The sequence below is a fragment of the Sporisorium graminicola genome, chromosome SGRAM_12 (assembly GCF_005498985.1).
Source record: "Sporisorium graminicola strain CBS 10092 chromosome SGRAM_12, whole genome shotgun sequence".
Lineage (NCBI taxonomy): Eukaryota > Fungi > Basidiomycota > Ustilaginomycetes > Ustilaginales > Ustilaginaceae > Sporisorium > Sporisorium graminicola.
In genome coordinates, this window is record NC_043722.1 from 1,265,564 (window position 1) to 1,289,946 (window position 24,383).

General features: G+C 57.5%; 8 protein-coding genes across 8 annotated transcripts; 3 read left to right on the forward strand and 5 right to left on the reverse strand.

The window, feature by feature from the left end:
* Positions 1-75: 75 nt before the first annotated feature.
* Positions 76-3,648, reverse strand: EX895_001990 (uncharacterized protein; the record flags this gene model as incomplete). Its single annotated transcript, XM_029882589.1, has 1 exon — positions 76-3,648. One exon carries the CDS (start codon positions 3,646-3,648, stop codon positions 76-78), a length of 3,573 nt encoding a protein of 1,190 aa, XP_029741444.1.
* A 3,591-nt stretch (positions 3,649-7,239) lies between these two features.
* On the reverse strand, positions 7,240-8,367 carry EX895_001991 (uncharacterized protein; the record flags this gene model as incomplete). Its single annotated transcript, XM_029882590.1, has 2 exons — positions 7,240-8,195; positions 8,286-8,367. The coding sequence occupies 2 exons, from the start codon at positions 8,365-8,367 to the stop codon at positions 7,240-7,242; spliced, it is 1,038 nt and encodes a 345-aa protein (XP_029741445.1).
* Positions 8,368-9,578: 1,211 nt separating this feature from the next.
* EX895_001992 (uncharacterized protein) lies at positions 9,579-10,169 on the reverse strand (the record flags this gene model as incomplete). The annotated part of the gene is made up of 1 exon (XM_029882591.1): positions 9,579-10,169. One exon carries the CDS (start codon positions 10,167-10,169, stop codon positions 9,579-9,581), a length of 591 nt encoding a protein of 196 aa, XP_029741446.1.
* Positions 10,170-10,587: 418 nt separating this feature from the next.
* Positions 10,588-12,456, reverse strand: EX895_001993 (uncharacterized protein; the record flags this gene model as incomplete). Its single annotated transcript, XM_029882592.1, has 1 exon — positions 10,588-12,456. The coding sequence occupies one exon, from the start codon at positions 12,454-12,456 to the stop codon at positions 10,588-10,590; it is 1,869 nt and encodes a 622-aa protein (XP_029741447.1).
* Positions 12,457-14,107: 1,651 nt separating this feature from the next.
* Positions 14,108-14,967, forward strand: EX895_001994 (uncharacterized protein; the record flags this gene model as incomplete). Its single annotated transcript, XM_029882593.1, has 2 exons — positions 14,108-14,180; positions 14,273-14,967. 2 exons carry the CDS (start codon positions 14,108-14,110, stop codon positions 14,965-14,967), a joined length of 768 nt encoding a protein of 255 aa, XP_029741448.1.
* Positions 14,968-17,174: 2,207 nt separating this feature from the next.
* Positions 17,175-19,385, forward strand: EX895_001995 (uncharacterized protein; the record flags this gene model as incomplete). Its single annotated transcript, XM_029882594.1, has 1 exon — positions 17,175-19,385. The coding sequence occupies one exon, from the start codon at positions 17,175-17,177 to the stop codon at positions 19,383-19,385; it is 2,211 nt and encodes a 736-aa protein (XP_029741449.1).
* Positions 19,386-19,580: 195 nt separating this feature from the next.
* EX895_001996 (uncharacterized protein) lies at positions 19,581-20,396 on the reverse strand (the record flags this gene model as incomplete). Its single annotated transcript, XM_029882595.1, has 1 exon — positions 19,581-20,396. The coding sequence occupies one exon, from the start codon at positions 20,394-20,396 to the stop codon at positions 19,581-19,583; it is 816 nt and encodes a 271-aa protein (XP_029741450.1).
* Positions 20,397-22,035: 1,639 nt separating this feature from the next.
* On the forward strand, positions 22,036-24,285 carry EX895_001997 (uncharacterized protein; the record flags this gene model as incomplete). Its single annotated transcript, XM_029882596.1, has 1 exon — positions 22,036-24,285. The coding sequence occupies one exon, from the start codon at positions 22,036-22,038 to the stop codon at positions 24,283-24,285; it is 2,250 nt and encodes a 749-aa protein (XP_029741451.1).
* Between the last annotated feature and the right edge of the window lie 98 nt (positions 24,286-24,383).

Genomic DNA, 24,383 nt, shown 5'->3' on the forward strand with positions numbered 1-24,383 from the left:
TTGCATAACAGCACAACGCGGAACAAGCAAGGCCCACACGTCCAGCGAGGGCCCGCATCTATACTCGCTCGCACCCTAGAACCGACCAGCGTCCATCATTTGCGCCTCAATCCCAAATGTCGTATGAGCAAATCCTGTCCCATCCCCCCCAGCGCCGCTTCCACCTGACTCGTGAAGCGATGGCTGCTGCGACGGCTCCTCCACCGGCTGATGTCGCTGGGTCGCAATTGAGCCAGCGTCGCCCTGGTGCATTCTACTGAAGAATGCATCCCAATTGGCAAAGTCGAGCGGGGCGCCAGGGATGCCGTCGAGCATACTGGCGTCGAGACGGCTGCCAAACATGCTCGATGCCGCCGCATTGCCTCCACCGGGAACCACACCGTTGACGCCACCCGCACCTATACCATCACCACCCGACCCCAGCCCGCTCGACGGGTCAGAGACAAACTCGGCCGGGGCCCAGTAGGCGTTGTTGAGGTGCGGGTTGAAGTTGAAGTTGGGACTGGCAGGCGTGATGGCGTTCTTGGCCACAGACAATTGAGCTCCACCGCTGCCACCAAACCCAAGATTGGTCATGTTGTTAAAGAAGCCGCCGCTGCTGTTGACTTCGCCCGATGCATTGCTGTTGCCGCCGCTGCCAGACTCGATCAGGCTGGCAAATAGGTTCGAGTCCAGGAACGGGTTGCCAGCGCTGCTACCATCCGGTCCGATCGGAACCATGGTGAGCAGCCGCGTGCCAGAGCGTGTGACCGGCTGGCCTTGAGCATCCTGGTACACATCGCCTCCCAGATGGGTGAGGTTGAGTCCAATGTCCGCTGCTCCCGTCCCCTCCCCGACCAGGCTTCCACCAGCTGTAGCGGGAGTCGACGACGTGAATGCAGGTATCGAGCTTGCAATTGCCGATGAGCCAGGAATTTGCGCTTGGTCAGCAGCCGCACCGCTCGTCGAAGGCTGGCTCGATGCCAGTGCTGGAGCATTGACGCTGTTGAGCATAGCAAAGCCGCCATTGGCAAGCGCAGCTGCAAAGTTGTCCCGACCATCTTTACCTGTCGACAGGCCCAACGCCGCGCGATACTGCTCGTACGTCTGCCAGCCTCCGTTGTCTTCGGTGCCCGTACGAACCAAAGCCGGAACGCGGCTACCGTCCTGCGTCTCTTGCATGATGATGGTTCCCTTGGGCAAGTCCTGCAACATCAATCTCTGATCCGCAGCGACGTAGACGCCGCCTCCAGGACGCGAAGCATCGGGTTTGAAGACAATGCCTCGCACGTTTTCGCGCGACTTGCGGTTCGTCACTCCCGCTGTAGGGTTGAGCGTTCCACCGGAGGGCGTATTCTCGTAGACGCCGACTGCGCTGTCGCACAGCAGCGAGATGACGCTCGCCGCTTTGCCGCGCATGCTGATGTCATCGGGCTCGTGGTTCTCGCGGCGGTAGCGAGCCATAATACCGTTGACCTTCTTGAGCTGAGTGAGCGCATTTTGGTCGCCACGACGGACAAAGGCATGGTACTGGACGGTGGCGCACGAGACCAGACAGTATGAGACGATCTGCATCGTGTCCAGGTAGAAGTCGTTCTTGTCGACGAACGCGATCGCCTCGGTCGAATACTGGATCAGCGAGCTCATTCTCTCGATGGTCAGACTGAACTTGAGATGCGTCGGACAGATGTACGAGATGCGCATAAACACTCGGAAGAAGAGCATCATGAGGCACGCGAATCCGACGTGCAGGATGCCAGCTGGCGCGCTCGAGTCGGCGCCCTTGAAGACCAGCTCGCTTGGCAAAGCGGCCTTCCAAGCATCAATGTCGCGGAGCAAGCTGAGGATCTCTTCGTCAGTCGCATTCATGAGACCGGTCGGGCTGTAGATGGTCTTCATGACGCGGCCAAACAGGATTGTGAGCTTGAGCATCTCGGTGTTGAAGGCGAATGGACGGTCCGTTGTGGGATCCGAGGGCAGGTCGTTGGACGATCGCAGGATCTCGTATGGCGATGGCAGCCGCACGTCGCAGTCGGTGAGGTCGATCATCATGGGATGTCCGAGCGAGATGCTCTGTAGTCGATCGGCGGTAACGCAGCAGCCCCAAATCCTGCGCTTTTGCTCCAAGAAGAAGGCGTCGTGCGAAAGGTCGTCCTTGCCGCTGGCATCGCGGTGCAGACCCAAATCCTGCGCCATGCGAATGGCGGCGCCCGTTCGATTCCAGCAACGCGTGCCACTCTGCAACGCGGCCGGCCCGTGCAAGTCGGCATGCGCTGCCATGACGAGCAGCGCCCGTACCGTCACCGTATTGGACGACGACAAAAAGTCATTCTCCCTAAAAAGCGCGTTGATGGTCATCCTGACGGCGCCTCGCACCTCCCGGGGCACCTCACGACTGAGCGCAGCCACGCCGCAAATGGCATAGAGCAGCAGAGGCGGAGTTGGGGATAGATGGAGAAACTCGGACTTGGTGACGACCGGATAGAGGGTGGCGATCTTTTCAAAGTAGGTGTTGACGAGCTTCTCGGCCACATCGCCAGCGAGGCGGCCCTTGATGGATTCGGGTATACGTGTCACCTCTTCCTCGTCCTGATCCGCCGCAACCGCTGCGGCCTTGTCCGCTTCCGAACCGCTTCGAGCAGGGATCCTGGCACGGTGGAAGCGGATGATTCCATCACCGCTGGCACCGACTTCGAAGGTCTGGTTGTGCTTGATGTCGTGTGCCTCAAGCGCACCACCAGGGATGAAAGCGGTCGAGTGGACAAGGTATGCGATGGAGGTAGGGCCGAGCACGCGGGTATCGGGAGGGGGCGTGTGCGAAGGACTCCTACGTTGTTGCTGTGTTGCAGGGTCCGGTAGAGACATTTGTCGCTGTGGTGGTTGCCCTGAGATGCTGTTTTGCTGGTGCTGCTGGTGCTGCTGCGCAGCGTTGACGCGGGGTAGCTGCGAATGCTGCGCCTGCTGCGACATGACACGGGCACTCCAGCCTTGCTGCTGGGCAAGGCTGGCCTGTACGGCATGGAAGCCGGCTGGGTTGTGCAGAGCACCCATATAAGGCTGCGTGACCATCATGCCCGGATAAGCAGGATGAGTGACTGCGTAGCCGCTTGCGTGCAGGCCGGCTTGGGTAGGGATCATGCCGTTGGCGCCCGAAGCCGCGGCGACAGCAGCTGCAGCTGCGGCCGCCTCTTCAGCCTCCCTCTGATACTTTTTCTTGAAACGCGTCTCTGTGATGGGAAGGAAGAAGGTGCACTCGAAACCGTACTGCCTGCAATGAGCACAGACGAGGCCGCCGTTGCCATTGTTGAGCGAGCCCATGGGCGGACCGCCGTCGTCCATGACATCGCAGCGGATCTTTTTGCGACGGCAAGAGTCGCATGCGCGCGCCGTCTTGATACGCTTGCCCGACGGCTTTTCAGCAGATCCTGGAGTGGATTTGACCGTGCCATTTGCATCCTTGCCATTGGCGGTGTCGCTGGCATAGTTGACGGGGCTGTCGTGTGTAAGGTTGGTGGAAGGGTGACCCGGGCTGAACTCGGTCTTGAGGGTAGCAGGCTCCATGTCCGAGTCCTTCCGTTTGGTTCCTCGGCTGTTGGGAGTGCCAGTGGAGCTGGACGGCGTCTGTGCCGCGGCGTCCGTTGACGCATGTCTACCGAGGTGATCAGCCATTTTGGAATGTTGCACCGTAGTTTCGTGGGCGTCGAGTTGAGCTCAGACGAGGAGCGGCTTAGCGAACGAGCTTGCTTCGAGTCTACGAGCGTGGTTGTGTTTTGTGTTTGGTCAGCAGCACAGCGAACTGCGGTGTAGTGTTGACTGAGGTTGTTGGGATGGAGCCAATGGAGCGCTGAATTCAAGCCCCAAGAAGCGAATGCCTCGGGAGCAGATGGAAGTGTCTATGGGGTGAGCATTCCCAGCGGAAGGGTTGAGGACAAGGACGGAGCAGAGATGAAACGAGAGGGGCTGCTAGGCTCGGTTGCAGGGCCAGATAGGGTGGGAGGTACCATCGACTTGGCTAGGCAGTCGCGGTTTTTTCGAAATGAGTTAGCCGCACCGGTAGACGACAGCAGCCGTTCGCTGGCAAAAGCAAAAGACACACGATTGCAAGGTCGACTTGCAGGACAAACGAAGGCAAGTTGAGGATTTCGTGCGATGCAGAAGGGTCGCGCGGTTGTCGCCGAGCGTGGGAGACCAGACGAGGAGATGAGGTGACCGGGGCGAAAAGGAGCCTATTGCGAGAGGTGCACGTTCCGGAGCCTCGCAGCAAGGGTTTCCCAGTGGAAGTTGTCGGTCGCCGTGAATCTTGCCGCAAGGTTTGCTGCTGCTACGACTACAAGAGATAGCAGATGAAGACGGCAGCGAGTTGTGGAATCAAAGCAACGGGATCGAAATGAATGCTGTTGGGAGAATAGGTCAGGAAGGATGGAGCTGGGAAGGTGGAAAGGTGGGAAAGGTGGAAAGGCGAAGAGGAACAAGTCAAAAAGGATTGTCACCGATCATGGAGGGGAGGTGAGTATCGACGTCGTTGTTGTTGTAAGACAGAGACCGAGAAGGATGCTGCTTTGGGGACAAGGGTTCGGTGAAGGGAGACCCGACGACTAGTTTGTGCGGAAGCAACAGCAACAGGAACAGCAGCAGGCAGCAGGCAGAAGGCAGAAGGCAGCAAGGTAGAAGATGCGGGCTGAAAGGCGCCTCAGCCATCCAGGTTCTTGCGTCAGGGCCACCCGACCCAAGAAAAACAAAAGTTCTGGCCTGCCTGCCTTCGTGCCTGCGTTCAGGCACTTTTGGCGTGGAGAGTATTCAGACCGAAATTCTCAGTCCAAAGGCGGAGAACGCTCCGAGGCCAAGCGACGAGGAAAGGGCCTTGGCAGCCCTTATCTTCAAACAGTAATGGACACCTTCGGAAAAGCCTTCTAGAACTCGGAAGAGAAACGACTCTTGCAGGATGGGATGCGACGAGATGCCAAGTGGTCCATTGTTCTGTAAAGCTGCGGTCGTTCGGTCGTGGTCAGAAGATCGAGGTCCGATTCGACTCGGTTTCGGTGCAAGCGAGTTTCGCATTTTAAGTGTATCAGATGCACGAGCCCAACCGGTGTACCAGGCACATCCACACACACATGCACCCCTTTGTTCTGGTCGGGCGCCCAATTTTGCCTTTTGTTAACGTTGAGTTAGCTCGCCATGTGTGCTGGCTGCAAGACGCTAAGATTGAGCACGCGAGAGCTTGGATCGTCGTGCCTTCAGCACCGAGCCGCATCCAGATCAGACTGTATTTGCATGCACCCTCCTACTTCACGCCTCTGGGAAGTGCATTCCTACCAGTATGCTGTTTTTTGTTGGCTTGCTGCCGAGCGAAGTGGTCTGCAATCGTCTCTTTCCATCGGGGAAAAGTCGGAAGTGACGTCGAGGATTTGAGCAACGCTCGATTTGATCGGCTCTTGGTCCGAAAAAGCGTTCAGAGATCACATTTCGGGCCTTTGGACCGAACCTACAAATGTGTCTACTGCTGCTGTTACTGCGACGATTGCTCCCGAACCAATGCTCAACGATGTTCGGGGCAATCGGAGGATCGGCTTGGCACACAATTCACTCACAGCAAAGTCGGACGACACTCGGCATGCGAAAAATAAGACGTTTGAGACAGGACGGTGGAATCGATGGAGAGACCTGTTACAACACCACCAACAACAACAACCCTCAACCCTGGGCCCTCGCCATTGCTGTCCAAGACGAGTGGCCTTGTTTGCACTGCAGTCTTTACGAGCTTCCCGAATTGCCAAAAATTCCGGGTTGGGTCGGCCAGAGGCTCTTCTCCCTGAACCGCCGGTTCTCGCAAAATGCAGAGTGCAATTCTTTTTGCGTCTTGCGGGCCTGCTAGTCTCTCTCACACAGAATGCGAAGCTGCAAGGTTGCGCGGCTCTAGATGCAGTTCCCGACCTCGCATTTCCGACGATCAACTCCGCGGCCCTGAAAAAAGCTCGCCAACGTGCGCCTGCCAACCCACGCTCGTAATTGGCTCACTCGATTACACACACACACGCACACAAAAGGACGCGGTGGCCAAGCCCAGCCCCAGCCCCAGCTCGAGCTCGAACTTCAAAAAAAGATCATTTTTTTTTCACACAGTGATTCAGGTGTGCAAGCAGTCTCTGCCAAGTGTTTCTCGGCGGAACTAAAGCCGATCACAAAGCGGCTTCTATGACCATCTCAACGCGATCCGCTCGCACTCCTTCTTTCGACGAGGTGCGATCACTTGCACGGCAAGGCGTACTCTTATCTGATGTCGCCGGAACTGCACAGCCATACCAGCACCTTGCTTCGGCACCTCGCTGTGCCTAGGCTCGCAATCGTTAGGCAAGGGTGCAAAGAAGATTTCGCCGAGCAACAGAAAAAACACCCGGCCAACGCGGCGCGCTAAACCCAAGACAATGACGGCGATGTCAGAGGCTGCAGCTGCCATGCTCACGTTCATGGCGAAACAGCGCGCATGAAACGTGAAGAACAGGAGCGTGACTCTGGGCTTGCTCTGTCTGAGTACCGTGTGAGGCAAAGGGGTAGTGTGGCTTGCATCGTTGCAAGGGTTCAGGGCGACTCGAAGCGCGGTCTGGCCACGCTGTGCCATGTCAAAAGCCAGGCCGAAACGACGCTCCGGCGGGGCTGGTCGGTCGGCACCTCGACCGGCGGTCTGGACAGACTCTCGAGACCATCACCGCTGCCAGAGCTCACGACACCGCTTGCAATCTATAGTTCTGCTGTGAAGAGCATGAACCTTTTGAGACACGCATGATTTTCAACCGGAAAAACGTGGCCATGCCGAGATGCCGTGCACGCTTTTGCTGTCTCTCTGTCAATTGCCTGTCAAGAAGCGACTCGCCCTCTCCTTCTGATAGCATTGCATCGCATGAAACCACGCTCGCCAAGATCGATCGTGAGCAGAGACCGAGCAGACCTTTGCCACGTAACTAGCAAGGTTACCAACCCAGGTGGCTGTGCTCGACGACTGGAAACGAGAGCGAATTTGGCGCCATCGTTGCGCCTAACTTACACAATCCGATCCGATCCGCGCCGCCCGATCCTCGCGAGCATGATCTGGGCTGCACATCGTCATGCGTGTGCGTGCCATCGTTCGTATGTTGTCTGATACGATTGAGATGAAGAAGGTGGTGCCACTCGGAGGATCGTCGATGTCAAAGAATGGCCTCCTCCACATCGACATTGCCGATTGATGGATGGATCGCTCTTCTTGGTGTTCTGGCCTACTCATCACCATCGCAACCCTGTCGTTGCTCTGTCGCGATCCGCTGCCCGACCGTTACACAGTCCGCCCGTCGCGGTCGCCTCTAGACAGCAGTCTGTCAGCGTCCACGTCGGCTTGCCCACGCCCTTGTCCACCGAGGCCCTGTCCGCCACGCTGCCCGCACATCTTTCCGCATCCGCGACCTCCTTGCCCGCTATCTCCTCCAGCTCGATGGGCCTGAGGCTCGGGTGTGCCTTTCTCTCGCGCTGACACCGCAAAAACGTTTCCTGGCCACGGAAGATGCGGCAGGCAAAGACGGTGCTGGCGACGCACTCGACGCGCACGGGCAGATAGGGGTTCGTGTCGCCCGCGGAAAAGCGCAGCGTCAACCCGATCGCGATCGCCTTGACAACCATGCTGAACACCCCGAAGAACGAAGCGTCCGAGAGCAGCATATGCACCACCTCTCCCTTGCGCGGTCTATCTCCTCCGCGCAAGATTGGCACGACGACGATCAGCGTAAACACAGCGTCAATGAGCATCGCGATCACCAGCGGCGCACACAGTAGCGCCGGCGACACGTACACCGCCACGCTCCCGAACCGTTGCGCCGGATTCAGCGGGTCCGACACCGCCAGTGTGGTCACCGCGATCCCACCCGCCAGCTCCGCCACAAGCAGCACGTGGATGCTTCGCGATACGAGTTTGGCGCGGTCAAAGTGTAGGATCAGCGCGCGGTAGCCGAGCACTGCCGAGGTCGACGTGAAGATGGTCGGCAACGCAATGGCTCGTAGCCAGTGGACCTGGGCATCGTTTTGAGGACGAGGGCGGAAGACGGGGATGGTGAGCCAGGCGAGCGTGAGAATGCCGATCGCCATCGAGTAGCGTGCGACAAGGTAGGCTAGTGGCATCGGCCGCATGCGCCGCTTGCTGATCATCGCGACCACCAGCCGCACGTCAAACGCAATGAACGATAGGATCTCTTCAAATGTTGCAGCACCGAGGGATGAGACAAAGTTCAGCTTCGGACCCAAGGCGTGTTCAGCTCAGCCAGGAGGACGAGGCAACGTACCGCAGACAGCAACGCCAGACAGAACCGCGGTGAGATGCGTGTCGATGAGCGGAATGGTATCCGGCTGCTGGACTGGAGACATTGGTCCAATGCTTAGTGTTTTCACCTCGACCACCAGCTGGCTACAGCAAAGCAAAGTTCGATATGGCAGAAGCAGATCAGCGCCGATCTCCGCGAGCGAGATAGCACAGCTACTTGTACCAATGCCGAGGAGTCGAGAGCGCTGAGTTGGAGGCAAAAAGAAAAGAGCCCTTTCGCCGGCTGAGCTGCATCGTCAAGTAGCGGGCTTCCGGTCGGTGAGCAGCTTTCGGTCCGTGTGAGGATACACCTGTCCGACGGTCGCTACGGAGAAGCTACACCGGTGTGTGTACATGAGGTGAGAAGATAACCGACGGCGAAACGCTCTCTCAGCAAACAAGCTTTCCTTTCTAGTGCACAACCCCACGACCCAGAGCGGCTGCGTCTCGATGCATCCACCCTTCCTGTGACCATTTCATCTACTTGCACAACCGGCCCACTTGATCCTGTTGAATCCCGAGCACTTATCAACGCACCGGCAGTGTGTCGCTCAGAAACCACTGAGCTCTTTCTTCGATGTGAACGAATGGCTTGGAGCAGTTTCATATGTGTACTCCAATCGCAGGTCGACGCTATCGACAGTCGAAAACCTTGTCTGCTACCGTTCTCCGGCTCTCGTGGCATTGAGGTTTGCCTTGCCTTGGGCGATCTTCATTCGCACCTCCCTACTCGCCAAGCTCCTTAGCACGTTCCGATCTCGGGCGACTCGGGCGACGTAATAAAATCAAGTCAAACGACCGACCATGCACCTAGCCACCGCGCAATCCTACAGAAAAACGCGCCGAGATGAAAGCCTGAGGGTTGCCCAGACAACACGGCGCTCGACACCCGCCGCTCGAGATTCGTAATCGACGATTCGATTGCCAGTCGCCACCCAAGACTGGGGCCGATGGGCAAAGCACGCAAAGACGTCAGGGAGAGTTGTTCGATGAATGGCTTTGGATGTGTGCGAGGTGAGTCAATACAAGTACAAAAACGGAGACGGCAACAATGGCGTCATCCTGGTCGGAAAGCGGAGGAGGGTCGGAGACCGGACCTCCCTTGGAATGAAAGGAGATAGCTTTGGTGCGAAGCGAATGCGCGCCCACCGCCGCGCAGAATTGGTGCTCTGCATTTGCAATCGCTCTTTGTTCGTCGAACAAAGCGTCCGAGCGCGGGCCTCGCTTCTCGGCCGTGCAAGAAACAAGGACGAAGCCGGCAGCTCTAGCCACCCCCTTAAGCCCCGCGAGCCTTGATCGCCATAACCAGCTGCACCTTCTTGCGCACCATATCTGCGAACCTCCTCCTGTGCCTCTCGCTCTTCTTTCTCCTCCTCTCCTCATTCGGCTTCTCGTACCTCTGCTGCAGCCGCAGCTCCTGTCGAACGTTGTTCCTCCTCAACAGCACCGAGAGCTGGCCATATGCACGGGCCGGATCCGCCTGCGGGGTCACACGGATGCTTCGTCCGCTGAACGGCGTCGCTGGCCAGCTCGGCTCGCCGTACACCGCTCGTGCTGCCCAGTCGGCTTCGAGGTCCTCGACGTAGCCGCGTCGACCGTCGGATGGGCGAGAGAGGCGAGATCCCGACCCAGCGCGCGTGGATTTGTCCAACGTGTCCTGCAGCGAGTCCAGAATGGCAGTGTATGTCGATGCTGCAGATGCACTGCCAGTTTTGGATGCCGACGCCTTGTTGTCAGCGGTGCGGAGCGAGGTCGATGCAAAGGTGCGGCACAGCATGCCGACGTCAATCGAGGCTGGGGCGGCGGCAGATGATGATGGAACAGCAAGGGCGGCGTTTCGCAGGGTGGGTCCCGATGAAGCGGCCATGCGCAAAGGGCGTGCTACTACTGTTCGTAGCAAGGACATGATTGTGACGTGCACGCCGCGCAGGATCGATGATCAAGTGGTGAATGGGAATGGTAGAAGGCTAGGAAGGAAGGCTTCGGGTCGTGGCCACTGCTCAAGTCAAAAAAATCAAAATCACTCGTCAAAAGCTTCTCACAAATTCGGAGCCGAGGGGCCAAGCTTAAATTTCTTCAGGTTTGTTAGATATGCGAAGCTGACAATGCAATGAAAATCAACCGCCGCTCTGCAGTTCTCATTCCTTGGACGCCTCTCTGCTCAGGGGTTGCAGGCGGGATCTTTCTGTTGACATTACAAAGCACATACATCGATTGACGGAGACGAACGCTGCTGCCCACGATGGAGACAAACATAAGTGGCAGTGACAAGATCGCAATGCTGTTCAGTTGCTGCTATAGCCGCTGTCGAGACAATCGAGATCCTTGTCGTGTTGCCTCCAGCCTCGCTCGCGCAAGTCGCGAACCTGGATGAGCCACTGGCGCGCATTCTTGCTGATCTGCTCCTCAGCGATCAGGTGATCGACTCTGTCCATGGCTTTGTTAAGAATGTTAAAACTTTCGCTGTCGTCAGCGTCGCTGTTAAAGTCGGTTCGCTCTGCCTCATTGTCGGTGCCCGAGGACGCTGGAGAGTGCGGTGCTGCTGCCAGGCCTGCATGGAATGTAACTTGCCTCCGATCCAGCGTAGGGCCTACAGTGATCAGCAGCGCACAAGCACATTCGATCTCCCATACGGAAGGGATGCCGAGATAGACCGTGTTGACCAGAAAGCGGTCGAGCCACTTGGCAAGCACTTGCACGCTGACGACCTGGTGGACCACCAATTGACCGATGAATCTGACCACGGCGGTGTGAGCAAATCGATCTCGCTCGTCACCTTCTCGAGCGTACTGCTTGCGCCACTCGAGACGACGCAGCCACTCGCTGCTTCCCGGTCGGGGTGACATCTCGACGTCGTCCAGGTCCATGGTTTGCAAGTATTGGGAAAAGGCGGACCCTTTGCCCGGAAGAGCCAGCTTGTGTTCCATGTCCGTCAAAACCAGGCCTCGATCGAGGATGAGGTCGAGCTCAGCATTAAGAATATTGAGGAAGAGGTCGCCGTGTTTGAGGTGTTGCTGTGCTTGAGTGGGGCCATTGAAGATACGGCAGCACCAGTCTGTGGCCAAGTCAAAGTCTTGCAACAGCCTGGTGGACACGAGTGCAAGGCTGGATGCGGCCGTGTAGGGCGCCAGGGCATCCTCGAGCAGGTGGATGAACCCGGTGACCGTGTGCTTGAACATATGACTGCTGATGGCTCGGAGCTTGAGCTGACCCAGCTGGGACTCTGGCCGCTGGACAGTACAGTAGAGTCTGCTCATGGACGAAGCTAAGCAGCGAAGCAGCTCAACGCCCACGAGCTGTGCGGATTTGCGAGGGTCAAAGTACTTGCTGAGAATATCGTCGATGCTGTCCTCTACCTTGGATATGTCGGCACCGAGGTCAGACAAGGGGCTCTTCACGTACACAGGCACGCAGTTGTCGTTGAGCGCGTACTCGCTACCCTCTTTCTGGATAAAGTGATTGAGAGAAGGCTCGGGCTCGGGCGTAGGGGCACGAATGGTGATCTTGGGGATGATCACCTTTGACCGCTTCTGAGTGGCGGATCGGGATCGCTGAGTAGGTCCTGACGAGACCGACGTTGGAGATGGCGAGCCAGCGCGCGGGTAGGGCTGCGAGCGGGGTCGAGATGGACCATTGTGGGAAGGAGCTGCGACGCTGCTGTTGTGTTTTCGAGGTTCGGTGACATTTTTACGTCGTTTGTGAGAAGCTGCAGTCGCAGCCATGACGCAACTCATGCGTTTGGCTGAGGCTGCGAGCTCAAAGCTCGATATCAGAGACTGGACGGGTCGAGATTTAGACTTGACCATGGTTGGCGTAGAATGTTTTGCTGCCGTTGAGGATTGCGGTGGCTTGGACGAGCATCGTGGCGAGCTACTGGCAGCCTCCAAGGAGCTGTAGAAGCTGTCGATGAAGGCTTGCTGGCTCAGAGCGGTAATTTTGGACGTCGTTACGGAGGTGTTGAGGCGAGGATCATCCGGAAAGGAAGGGATAGGGGTGCGCAGCGAGGTCGGAAACAGCGTGCTTTGCGACTTGACAGAGTATGGGTTGGGACGTGTGGCGACGCGGGATGGTGACGCGGGCTTTTCAGGGCTGCTTGAGTCAAAGTCAAAGGGGTCAGGATCAAGGTGGTCGGATACAGGAAGTTGGTAGACCATGTTGGTGGAAGTGGGAAAGGAGACCGCCCAGAAGGACAAAGACAAAGAAAATGGCCGGGTGGGAAGCAGAAGGGTGGCCAAAAAAATGCAGGAGCGAGAAACGTGCGGTTCTGCAGAGGCGCACCTCCGAGACCAGACCGAGCGAAATGAAGACGGCACGGCAGTAGAAAGATAGCTAACTAGCAGTTGAGCCAGATTGGAAGAAAGTCTGAGTCAATCGGCAGTCGTTCTGCGCAGGACGAAATGAATCGAGAGCGTGGGTAAAAACGAGAAAAACAGAGCGACGAGAATGACGAACGCCCGGCGCAGAACGAGTGTGGGAAAGGCGCGGAAGAGTGAAGGAAGGAGAGGAACGTGAGATGCAAGACAGAGAGTGTAGGTGATCTTATACGGTATGATGAGGGTTGAGAGGCAAGATATAAAGTTGAGGTTCGAGCGGTTCTGGTCGGGCATCCGGTATTGGTAAGGAAGGGAAGGAGGGAAACTCAATTTGAAAAGCCTTTCTTGCCTTCCCCACCGGCGAAAAGGAGATCCAACTCAGTCAAAGCCTCGCTAGGAGCAGCTTGTATGCCCTCTGCATCCAGATAAAGCCATGACCTTTGCCTCTTTATTGACCATTGCATCTTGAAAAAAAGCAAGAGTTGGGCTTGTTGGCTACAAGTTGATGCCGACCTCGCGGGGCTAGACCGTGCGGAGCATCACTCTTCAATCTTCTTCTGATCTTCGCTGAAGAGGCTCTATGAAGCGCATGCCGGTGGAGTGTGGGCTTGTGTGCTGCTTGCGCTTGTTTGGGTGTCACCGACCAAAGTGGACAGCTCTCTCATTCAAGGTCCAAGACTGGCGCGGGGGCGGGAGTGGAGTGACAGAGTCAATTTCGATAAAGCAAAGAGGATTTGCGCGCACACACCTCTGGTCGAAGAGGACAGAGTCGAGAATGAGATGCGATGAGGATGAATGCGGTTGGCCGTCGGCAAGCACGCTCGGCTCGCCTTTTTGTATTGTACAGTACAGTATGTATCAATTTGATGACGCCACGCCGATCGCATCCCTACCGTCACGCTCGACTCTCTTCGGATCGCTTCCGACATAGGAATCGTAGTTGCATCTTCCGAGCCTGAGATGCAATGAGTGCGCTCAACGCAAGACTGATCTTCAACCGAATCATTGCGATGGGCCTGGTGGGCTTGTCGGCAGGAAGCAACCCAACCGTGGTCGTCAACATCATTCAAAATCATACATAAGAAAAAAGAAGGTCAAGAAAGGCGCTTTTTTTGGTTTGCATTGAATGTTAGTAAAATACTAGGTAACATATTTCTGTTTTTTTTTGTAAAACGCGCTGGACGCGTGCTTTCTCGACGAGCTGGGAGAGTGCAGCGCAACAACAACACTTCAGCCCAAAAAACAAAGCTCAGAAAGGAAAGGACAGCAGGAGAGCAGAGACAGCAAGCAACTTGCTCGAGAACAACACTTTCGGACCAGCGCCAGAGAGACGGGAACGAATGCCAGTCCATCGCGCATGCCAACTCCTCACCTGAGCATTGCTGTTTCGAACTTGTGCACACACTCTCGACTACATTACAACCACCATCATCTCCTCGTCGTCGTCACCACCGCCCATCTCTCTGCAATCTTCTTCACGACGACACGCACAATGACCTCGTTCACACCCAACCTCAACTTTGACAAGGAGAACTCCAACCCCAAGGACTGGGCCTACCACCTAGGTGAGTGATTGCAGATTGTTCGTCTGTCACGAACGCGCAGAAAGAGCCCTGCTGACCATTGCCTCTTGTGCACACCATTCACTTTCCAACAGGCTGCTTGCCGCAGAAGCATCACATCGTCTTCACCAAGGAGGACTTTGTCGCCTTTCTCAAGCAGCACAATGTGCACGTCGGCCCCAACTTCACCGAGCTCGCCAAGCTGCCAAAGTACGCCACCATCGGCAAGCTGACCGTGTCGGATGATGCCGGCCCTTCTACCGCCGCACCAGCTGCTCCCGCCACCTCAACAGCCTCGCAAGCTTCCCAGCCGCAGCAGCAGGCCTCCGAGGCGGCCGCTCCCGAGCAGTCCAACGTGGTCTACACCAGCTCTGGCGAAGTCTTCCGTCCCAGCCGCAAGGTGCGACAGCTTCCTGGTGGAGGGTCCGCCCAGGTTACTGCTCTCTTTGGCAGCGATGCGGACCAGGACGAGCCGGCACTTGCTCCTGCACGCCGTGCTCCCGCTGCTCCCGCTGCTCCCGCTGCCCCCGCTGCCCCCGCTGCTCCTGCTGCTACCGCTGCTGCGGCACCTGCTGATGACGGCTTTGAGCCTCTCGGCGCTGCTCCGGCAAGACGTGTGGCGAGCGGCAACGTCAAGGAGTCGCATTTCTACGACGACGTGAGCTCCGGGAAGCCAGGCGTCTACGAGGGCGTCCGAAACGATGCTGTTATGAACAACGGTTTCCGACCGACGCGACGTGTGCGTGTTCCTGGCGGAACCGGTGGCATCTCGAGCATCGCTTTCGACTAAACGCACTTTGCATTCAGAGCAATGGGCCCGAGAGGACACTGGAGTCCTGTTCCATATACCCTTCTAATGGCAAAAGCGACCTCAGCTCTTGGATCCGACAGCCACCGTGAGCTCCGAACCTCTTCTACCATGATTGCTCACCGCAGGACGACTTGCAGAGGAGTAGCGGCAGAACTGCAGTAAACCTAGCAGACCGCGATGAAGGATGTGACAATGAATGTCAGGCGAGAGACGAGCTCGGCATCGCTGAGAGTGTCCAAGATGAGCAAGTCAAAATTACATAAGGGATTGAAGCATGATACGGCCCCAGCCGATCCGTATGCAACTGACTCGTGACCATGACTTCCTTCAAGTCATGCGACAGTCATGCTGCGATTCGCGTCGTGAACGAGCCGCAGGAACATACACCCTGTCGTTGCCTCTGCGCTTCCAGCCTCCGCGGAGGTGCTGTCACCAGCCCCTGTCTTGCACAGCTCCGCTTCGAATCGTGACCTTGCCGCACTGATATCACGACTCGAGGCCGCAGAAGCGATACTGTACAAGCGAGCTTGGTCCAAAGTCTGATGATCTCGCCATGAGTATGGAACGGCAAGCGTTTACCGGTTCGCGCTTTCAAGACGGTCGTATAAAGGCCGATTAGTCTATCTTGCGGTTGCGGTTTACAAACGAGCCTCCTTCATCATTGTGTATGGCGTGAGAAGCGCAAGTTTTTCGTTCTAGAAGTTCCCCTCACAGGGGGGTGGGGGTTGGGGGTTCATAGCGTAGTATACTTTGCCGCCAGCCCCGCGGAGATGAGAAGCCACCGCGCAATGTCCTCGTCATGGAGGCGGTGTCGACCCGAGTGCGGATGATCTTCCTTGCGATCCCAGCGCGGCAACGGCCGGCCGAACAAGGAGAGCCCTATTTAGTGGTCGGCGGTTCCAATGGCGTTGATGACGATGTTTCGTTCAGAGAAGCACACACGGTTGCGAATCTCGCTTCCATCGGATAATTCCGAAGGAAAGTGGAGCGGACCTGCTTGCTGTGAGGGTTCTCTGACCTATTTCTATCCTTTTCGTTTTTAGAACAGGGGCTGTAGGCGAGCATGCTGCACAGCCCCCTGTTGTGGCCACTTCTGTGTCTGCCTAACTTAGATCTTGTTTGTTTCCACCCCGCAATTCTGCGTCGGGGACTGCAAAGTGCAAAGATTGGTGGCAGCCAGAAAGGACAGTCGAGATGGCGGGTGTCGAAGCGATCCAGCTGGAAACGCGCAATTTCGGATTTTGACAGGAGCAACTCCGATACTGTACATCGTCAGACCCTGCCTAAACCGTCCCGCCAAGAGCAACGACATCCGCCTCGCTTGGCGTGTGCAAGGGCCCTCCTTTTCCCCTCTCGGCACCATGCCGGCTTCGAGTGCACAGAACAGAACCGAACAGTATACCGCTGAGATGAGCAGAGCAACGCTTCGTTGCAAGTGGAGCTATCGGTCGTACGGGACCAGGTGTCTCAGGTGTCTCACCCTTTTCATGCAGGGAGCCTTCTGCTGCTGCGTCGTACTGGAATGCTACTAAGCTGAAATACACAGCAAAGTGGCGTAGATCTGGCATCGTCACCTCTCGTCTCCGGCGTTTGCTGTCAGCGAGGTCGAATACATCCGTCATACCAAACGGCAAGCAAGCATGGACCTGCATGAGCAAGTGATGGTACATTTGGTGCGTGCCTAGTGCCTAGTGCCTAGTGCCCAGTGCTCAGGGCAGGTTTGCCGCCCCGTCCTCCCTTCTCTTAGCAAGCGAACTCTCGGCTCCTTCGTCGGCCCTTGGGTACTTTACAAATGAGCTTGGCTGCATCGTCGCTCAAGCCCACATGATTGTCGGCTCATACTTGCTGTTTGCCTTTATCGACTTACGACTTACGACTTTGTCACGAGTCTTGCCTTGCTCAAGCTCTCTTTCTTCGAGCACGACATGCATCAGCCCTCCCCCCACGGTGCTTGAAGGTCGTTTGTGGAAGCCGACGCTTCACCTCGCGTCTCTAGCAGCATAGCCCACCTAACTCAACTTTGTTCAGTCTACGACCCTCTCTTTCTCTCGGTCGTCGAGAATCACGGATACGCTTTGGGTGCGGTATATAAGGCCCATACTGCCCACACCCACCACAGCTCCTCATGATCCAGGGTCACTTCCTAGCTCTCCTCTCTTTCTCCATCACCACCGTTCGTGTCGCGAATGAAGACCTCCACCTCCACCATTGGAGCCCTCTTCGGCGTCCTTGCTCTCGGCAGTCGAGTCGTCGGCGCGCTTCCTTTTCAACACTATGCACCCCGAGACGCTGACGTCGCAGCGAACCAGGCAGATCTCGGGCCTGTCCATATCCTCTTCCAGAACGATCTCAGCACCAACGCCTCCACAGGGGCCTTGCTTCTTCCGCGTTCAGTCACCTCTGAACAGGCTACACACGCTTGCTCCAGTCTGGGCGAGAACCTCTTCCCCTTTGACCGAGCTCTCGAAGCAGGTGTCGGCTCGGATCTCGTCGACCAATTCAACTACTTGCGCTATGCCGGCACCATCGGCTGGAACGATACGTTTTGGCTCGATGGCGGCGCTGGCAGCGTTGCCGCTTACAGGCCCGGTCGCGGCTCTGTCCGTTCCCATAGGCAGGCTGAGAAGCTGGGAGTCCTCTGCACGCACACCGCCCCTCCTACTATCGTCCCAAGGGACAACCCTTACGCCAACGGAGACGTCGCCGTTCTTGTCGGCGGTACGGACAAGCGCGTCACTGTCCAGACGGGCGACTACCACCTGACGGGCTACCGAGATCTCCGCTCGTTCCGCTTCCTCGGTGTCCCCTTTGGCGATGCTCCTGTCGGCTCGAAACGCTTCATGCACGCTACGCCCTATACTGGAAACAAGGTCCTCGACGCTACCAACTACCGCAACGCCTGCGTCCAAGCCGCAGGACCTTCGCCCATGGGCGAAGACTGCCTCAACCTCAACATCTACACACCCACGCTCGGGTCGTCTGGCAGCAAGAAGCTCAAGCCGGTCCTGGTGGCCATCTACGGAGGCGGCTTTGTCAACGGACGCAACTCGGTGCCTGCTTACGATGGCGGCAACCTAGCGTCGCGCTCGGATATCGTGGTTGTCCTGATCAACTACCGTGTGGGCGCGCTCGGGTGGCTTGCGTCGGATAACGACCTTCCGGGGAATGCCGGGCTGAGTGACCAGATCCTCGCGCTGAAGTGGGTCAAGGAGCACATTGCGGCGTTTGGTGGTGATCCGGATCACATCACGATCGGCGGGCAGTCGGCTGGGGCAGAGAGTGTCGCTGCGTTGCTAGCGAGCTCGGCGGCCAAGGGGCTGTACCATGCGGCATTTATGATGTCGAATCCGTGGGTGCCTTGGGTGAAACGCACGGTGCAGACCCAGTATGTGACTCCTGCGGTGGCTGCGAGTGTCAAGTGCCCTTCGAGCGGACAGGCGATGGTGCAGTGTCTGCAGAAGGTCGAGGATCCCATGCTTTTTGTTCAGGGGGACGGGTACACGAATGCGACGAATGCGATTACTGTCGCTCTGGCCGAGGCGGGCAACTCGAGCTCGGCCATGGCATCGATCCAGCCGTTCCTGCCAACACCGGACGGACTGCTGGACGATCAGATCTTCTACCTCGCTGGCAACGGCACCATCCCCAACAAGGTCCCCCTTCTCCTCGGAACCACATCGGGCGAGGGTACGCCGTTTGTGTATCCGCTGATGCCCGACGAGCTTCCGATCGCGCAGCCTGTACTCGACAAGGCGCTGTCGGCGCTCTACTCGCCTGCGGGTCTGGCGAAACTCAATCGGTCCGGGTTCTTCAAGCTGAACGCGTCCAACGCCGACTCGGTGCGCGAGAACGTAGCACTCGCAATGACGTACAACTTCTTCACGTGTCCCACGCAGCGGATCGTTGATATTGCGCAGGCGACGCGCCAGTTCCCGCAGGTGTACCTGTACGAAGCGATTTCGGGCTACACGGACACGGTGGGGATGCCGGCCAAGTGCACGCCTGCGGGGACGGGTGTCGAGGTGTGCCACAGCGACGACCTCATGTCGGTGTTCGGAAGCCTGAACTACGTTGGCATCCAGCCGAGCCCCCAGTACCTCGAGTTTGTGCGGTACACGGCCGACGCATTCAGCGCGTTTGTGCGTGACCACTCACCCAACCCGTCGAGCAGGTACCTCAGGGCTCGCGGCCGGAGCTACGCGTACACGCACGCCGTGCAGCGCGCCAACGCCTGGCAGCCATTCCACCAGCCACTCCTGCAGGCCGCGGAGGACAGGACGCAGTACCTGTCCGCGCCCGAGGGCATCAAGGCCGGTGCCATCCCGCACAGAGAGGTGTGCGACTTTTTCCACGAGAACGGCATGCTGTCCTACCAGATGCTCGACAACTCGACGTAACCATGTAACCAAGTAACGATGTAACGGGCAGCGAAAGTAAACGTCGTGTGAAATGGACAGGTATGATTGCACATATATGGAGACAGGGTCCGTGTAAGGACAGAAACAGGGGCGCTCAAGTCGAAAGATACTGACGAGCGGATGAACAAATGAAGCCAAATTAGAGCGATTCAGAGCATGGGGAAGAGGAGTTTTCTAAGCAGTCGTGGTCTGGGCAGCAGCCTTCTTGGTCTTGTGCTTGTGAGCAGGCTTCTTGTGCTCCTTGTGAACGGGGGCGGAGGTGGCGGGCTTCTTGGCGTGAGCGTGCTCCTTCTTGTGAGCAGTGCCTTCCTTCGTGTGGGTAGCGCCTTCCTTCTTGTGGGTAGCGCCTTCCTTCTTGTGGGTAGCGGCCTGCTTCTTGTGGGTAGTGGCCTGCTTCTTGTCCGAGGCGGGGGTGGACTCCTTGGAGTGCTTGTGAGCCGGCTTCTGGGACTTCTTCTCAGCCGCACGCTTGTCGTGAGCAGGAACCGAAGACTTTTTCTCACCGTGCTTGTGCTCGGCCTTGTGCTCAGCGTGCTTAGCGCTCTTGTGCGCCGTCGACTTGTTGTCACCCTGCTTGTGCTTCTTGGCCTCCTTGCCGTGCTTCACCTTGTGCTCTTTGTGCTCGGGATGCTTGACATGTTCTGTCTTGTTGCCCTTCTTCACGTCGCGCTTTTCCGCCGCGTCACCGGCAATGCCCTTGACGAGCGCAATCAGCTTGTCGGCGCCCGCATCGTCGCCGTAGAGCTTGCGCACCTGCTTCTCGCCAAACTGCTCCTCGACCTGGCGGTGCAGCGTGGCGAGCTTAGGCAGCTGGTCGGCGTAGTCAGCTGCGAAGCCAGCGTCGGTCGGGTTTGCGTGTTCGAGCTCGTTGATGATGGTGAGGAGCTGCGGGACCTTGCCCTGCTCGGCACCAGTGGCGACGCTGCCCGAGTCGGCGGAGACCAGAGCGAGCGAGACCAGCACGGCGGAAAGGAGCGAGAGGAACTTCATGTTGGATGGGAAAGGTGCTGTGGAAGCGGTGGATTGGAATCGAGGGCTTAGAGGGAGAGGTTGGAGGAAAAGGTTGATGGGGAGTGGGGTTTGTCTTGGAGAGGAGTGTTGTTGATGCGGACAAGGACGATGGCCACGCGAGAGGGAGGGAGAGAGAGGCGCTATATATGATTGCTCTAGAAAGGGGGGCGAACAACAGACCAAGGACTCCCGTGACGTTTGCCGACCTGTGACACAATCTAGAACTCACACAGCACAGCAGAGCACGCAACAACAAGAAGGGGAAGAGGGTGTCGACACTCGTTAAGAGCAGGGGGCCCATGACGCAGCAGAGCGGGAAAGCGGGAACAACAGCTGTCCGCTCGGGGTTGAAGGTTCATGTCGATCCTTTGTCACGCTCCGCCCGTGTCTGCACTCGGTCCACCCACGGGGGAACCAAGCCGGCTGCATGAAAGGAGGTCTTGTTGTATTGTGTTGTGTTGGGTGTTGGTGTTGGTTTGCTGCCCTCAACTGCCCCGCGTCAAACCGCGTCAAATTCATCAGCCGACGGTTCGCTTCTGGAGAGAGCGCGAGAGAGAGAGAGAGAGACAGCAGCGCGTTCTAAGGAAGTTGTATTTTTAGTCTCCTTTTGGAAGCGTTTGCTGTCACGAAATCATTTGATGCACTATGTCGATCTCCGCTGGCGGATGCTTGTCCAGCAACAACACACCTTTCTCTCTCTCTCTCGCCGCTGCCGTGGACGGGGGCGCTTCCGTGCCCTCAAACGAACGAAAGTCAAATTCGAGCGAGCCTATGGCATAGAATGCAAGCTGCCGTTGGCAGAGGCGAGAAGGGCGGCGGGCTCGAAGCAGGAAAATCAAACACTCGGCGTCGGAGAGCAAGCTGCGTTGTCTTTCAGCATCCGACTGTCGGTTCAGAAAAGAGCTTTCGCGACTGCTTGTAGACTAATGGATCAAACGGGCACGCATCTACGCATCACTCGAGTCTCTGCTCGTTGGTGTCTTAGGGGCGGCAAATGCCGAGCAAGGAGAATGTTTCAGTGTTGGTACTCTGCTGAACGTTAGCTCGATTGGTGTCGAGGGAGGGCGAGTAGACCGGCGTGCATGAAAAAGGCTAACTTAGCACGTTGTTCTGGACGCGGAACAGCAGAGCCGCCGGTCTAGGAGCGAGTTCTAGCTCTCGCGCCAGCTCTCGCACGGATGCGAAACATGAATTTTGAGAAGTGTTCGATCGCCAGTTAGCACACCTTGACTACCATTTTCTTTTACCTCCGCTCGTGAGCTTGAGCGCATGCACTGACCAGCACGGAAAAGCTGTGCCAGAACCGTGACAAGTTGGCCGGCCCGCACTCCACACACACACACACACACACAAACGCACAAAGCAGCAAAGCCAAGCCAAACCAGGCCAAAGCCACGAGACCCTTTCAGTGTTTGCCCTTTCTTCCTATTCACCTCACCTCACCTCATCGCTTCTTCACCTCTCTTCCTTGCTTGCTTGCGTCCAAGACACTTGTCTTCAGCCTGACTCATCAACACACACACACACACACACACTGCACATCCACAACACCACCGCTTCCCATTGACGCTTATACACGTGCCTCACCACCCACTAGCTCTGCGCGGGCCCTGCCACCATGGCCGACTCGGGCAAAGATGCCAAGTTCTTCCAGCGCAGCAAGGTCGACGAGCTGCGCACCGAGCTCAATGCCGACAAAAAGGACAAAGGCTGGGTGCGTAAAAAGGCAGTGCTCAAAAAGATCATCGCCAATGCCACCATGGGCAACGATATGTCCGCCCTCTTCACCGACGTCGTCCAGTGCTTGAACATCCAGGTCCTCGAGATCAAAAAGATGGTTTACCTATACCTCATCAATTACGCCCGTTCCAAGCCAGACCTAGTGCCCAACGCAGTGCCCGGCTTTCTCTCGGATTGCAACGATCGCAACCCACTCATCCGCGCACTCGCCATCCGCACCATGTCCTACATCCAGGTCCCCACCGTCTTGGCTGCATTGATCGATCCCTTGAGGCATTCGCTCAAGGACGCCGATCCATACGTACGCAAGACGGCCGCAATCTGCGTCGCCAAGCTCTACATGCACGACAAGCGCTTGATCGAAAAGCATTCCTTCATTGGCATGCTCAGGGACCTGCTAGCCGATGCCAACCCCACTGTCGTCGCCAACGCCGTAGCCGCCCTCGTCGAGATCTCGGAACGCTCGGACAACATTCAGCTCAAGCTCAACTTGACCATCGCCTCCAAACTTGTTTCTGCGCTGGCAGAATGCTCCGAGTGGGGCCAAACCTACATTCTCGAGGCGCTCATGTTCTTTGTCCCCTCCGACTTTGCCGACGCCGAGATCCTGGCTGAACGCATCGCAGTGCGTCTGCAGCACGCCAACTCGGCCGTCGTGCTCACCTCGACCAAAGTCATCCTCTACCTCATGAACTACATCGCCAGCGCCGAGTTCAAGGAGTCACTCTGTCGCAAACTCTCCCCTCCCCTCGTCACTTTGCTCTCCTCAGGTCCCGAGGTGCAGTACGTCGCGCTGAGGAACATCCTACTCGTCATCCAGAGGAGACCGTTGGTGCTGCAGAACGAAGTCAAGGTCTTCTTTTGCAAGTACAACGACCCGATTTACGTCAAGATGGCCAAGCTCGAGATCATCTATCGGCTAGCCAACGAGCGCAATGTCGAGCAGGTGCTGGCCGAGTTGCGCGAGTATGCGTCCGAGGTGGATGTAGATTTCGCAAGGAAAGCTGTACGCAGCATTGGCAGGCTGGCGATCAAGATCGAGTCTTCGGCGGACAAGTGCATCCATGCGCTGCTGGCACTCATCCAGACTAAAGTAAATTACGTCGTGCAGGAAGCGATTGTCGTCATCAAGGACATCTTCCGCAAGTACCCGAATCGATACGAGAGCGTCATCTCGACACTCTGCGAAAACTTGGATAGCTTGGACGAGAGCGAGGCAAAGGCTGCCATGATCTGGATCATCGGCCAGTACGCCGATCGGATCGAGAACTCGGACGAGCTGCTCGAGGACTTTTTGTATACGTTTTTGGAAGAGCCGGTCGAGGTGCAGTTGGCGCTGCTCACAGCGACGGTCAAGTTGTTCCTCAAGCGGCCGACGGCGGGCGGGGAGCTGGTGCCAAAGGTGCTCAAGTGGGCCACGGAGGAGGTCGAGAATCCCGACCTGAGGGATCGCGGGTTCATGTATTGGCGTCTGCTGTCGACCGATCCCGAGGCCGCGCGCGCCGTCGTGCTGGGCGCCAAGCCGGCGATATCCACAGAGACGGACCGCATGGATCGGCAGTTACTCGATCAACTTTTGCTGCACGGTGCCAGTCTGGCGAGCATCTTCCACCGACAGCCACAGACGTTTATACGCAACGCCAAAGCGAGGTATGTGCCCGACTCGCTGGCTCTCGACGAGAGCGCGAGAAGGTACGCTTCTGCCCATCTGTACAGCAAGCCGCTGGTGCGAGGGCCTGTTCTGCCCAGTGTCTCCGCTGCATCCACTGCAGCGGCTGGAGGTGCGAAGCCAAACCCGAACCCGAACTCGAACTCGGACCCGGACGACAAGCTGCCGCAGTACGAGCGCTCATCCTCACCCACCCGGTCTGCAGCAGGGAGGAACAAGCAGGCGCCGCCCAAGACGGCCAGTGCCGACTACGAGGACGACGACGACGGGGAGCACGGGCCGCTCGCAGCACGCGGAGTATCTGCGTCCAACGGCCACCACCCTGCCCCTGCCTTTGCCCCTGCAGCAGCAGGTGGCGAGGAGCCAGACCCGTACGCTATGCTCGGCGACGACTTTGGATCCTCCTCCACCCGCTATGAGCCAGACCGACCCACGCCGAACCCGTCGTTCCTCGACTGAGTCCTCATCGCCACACACCTAATGCAATGCAATGCAGTGCAGTGCAATGCGAGTCCATTGCGGGGATGCATCTCACATCTCACCTTTCCACAAACGTG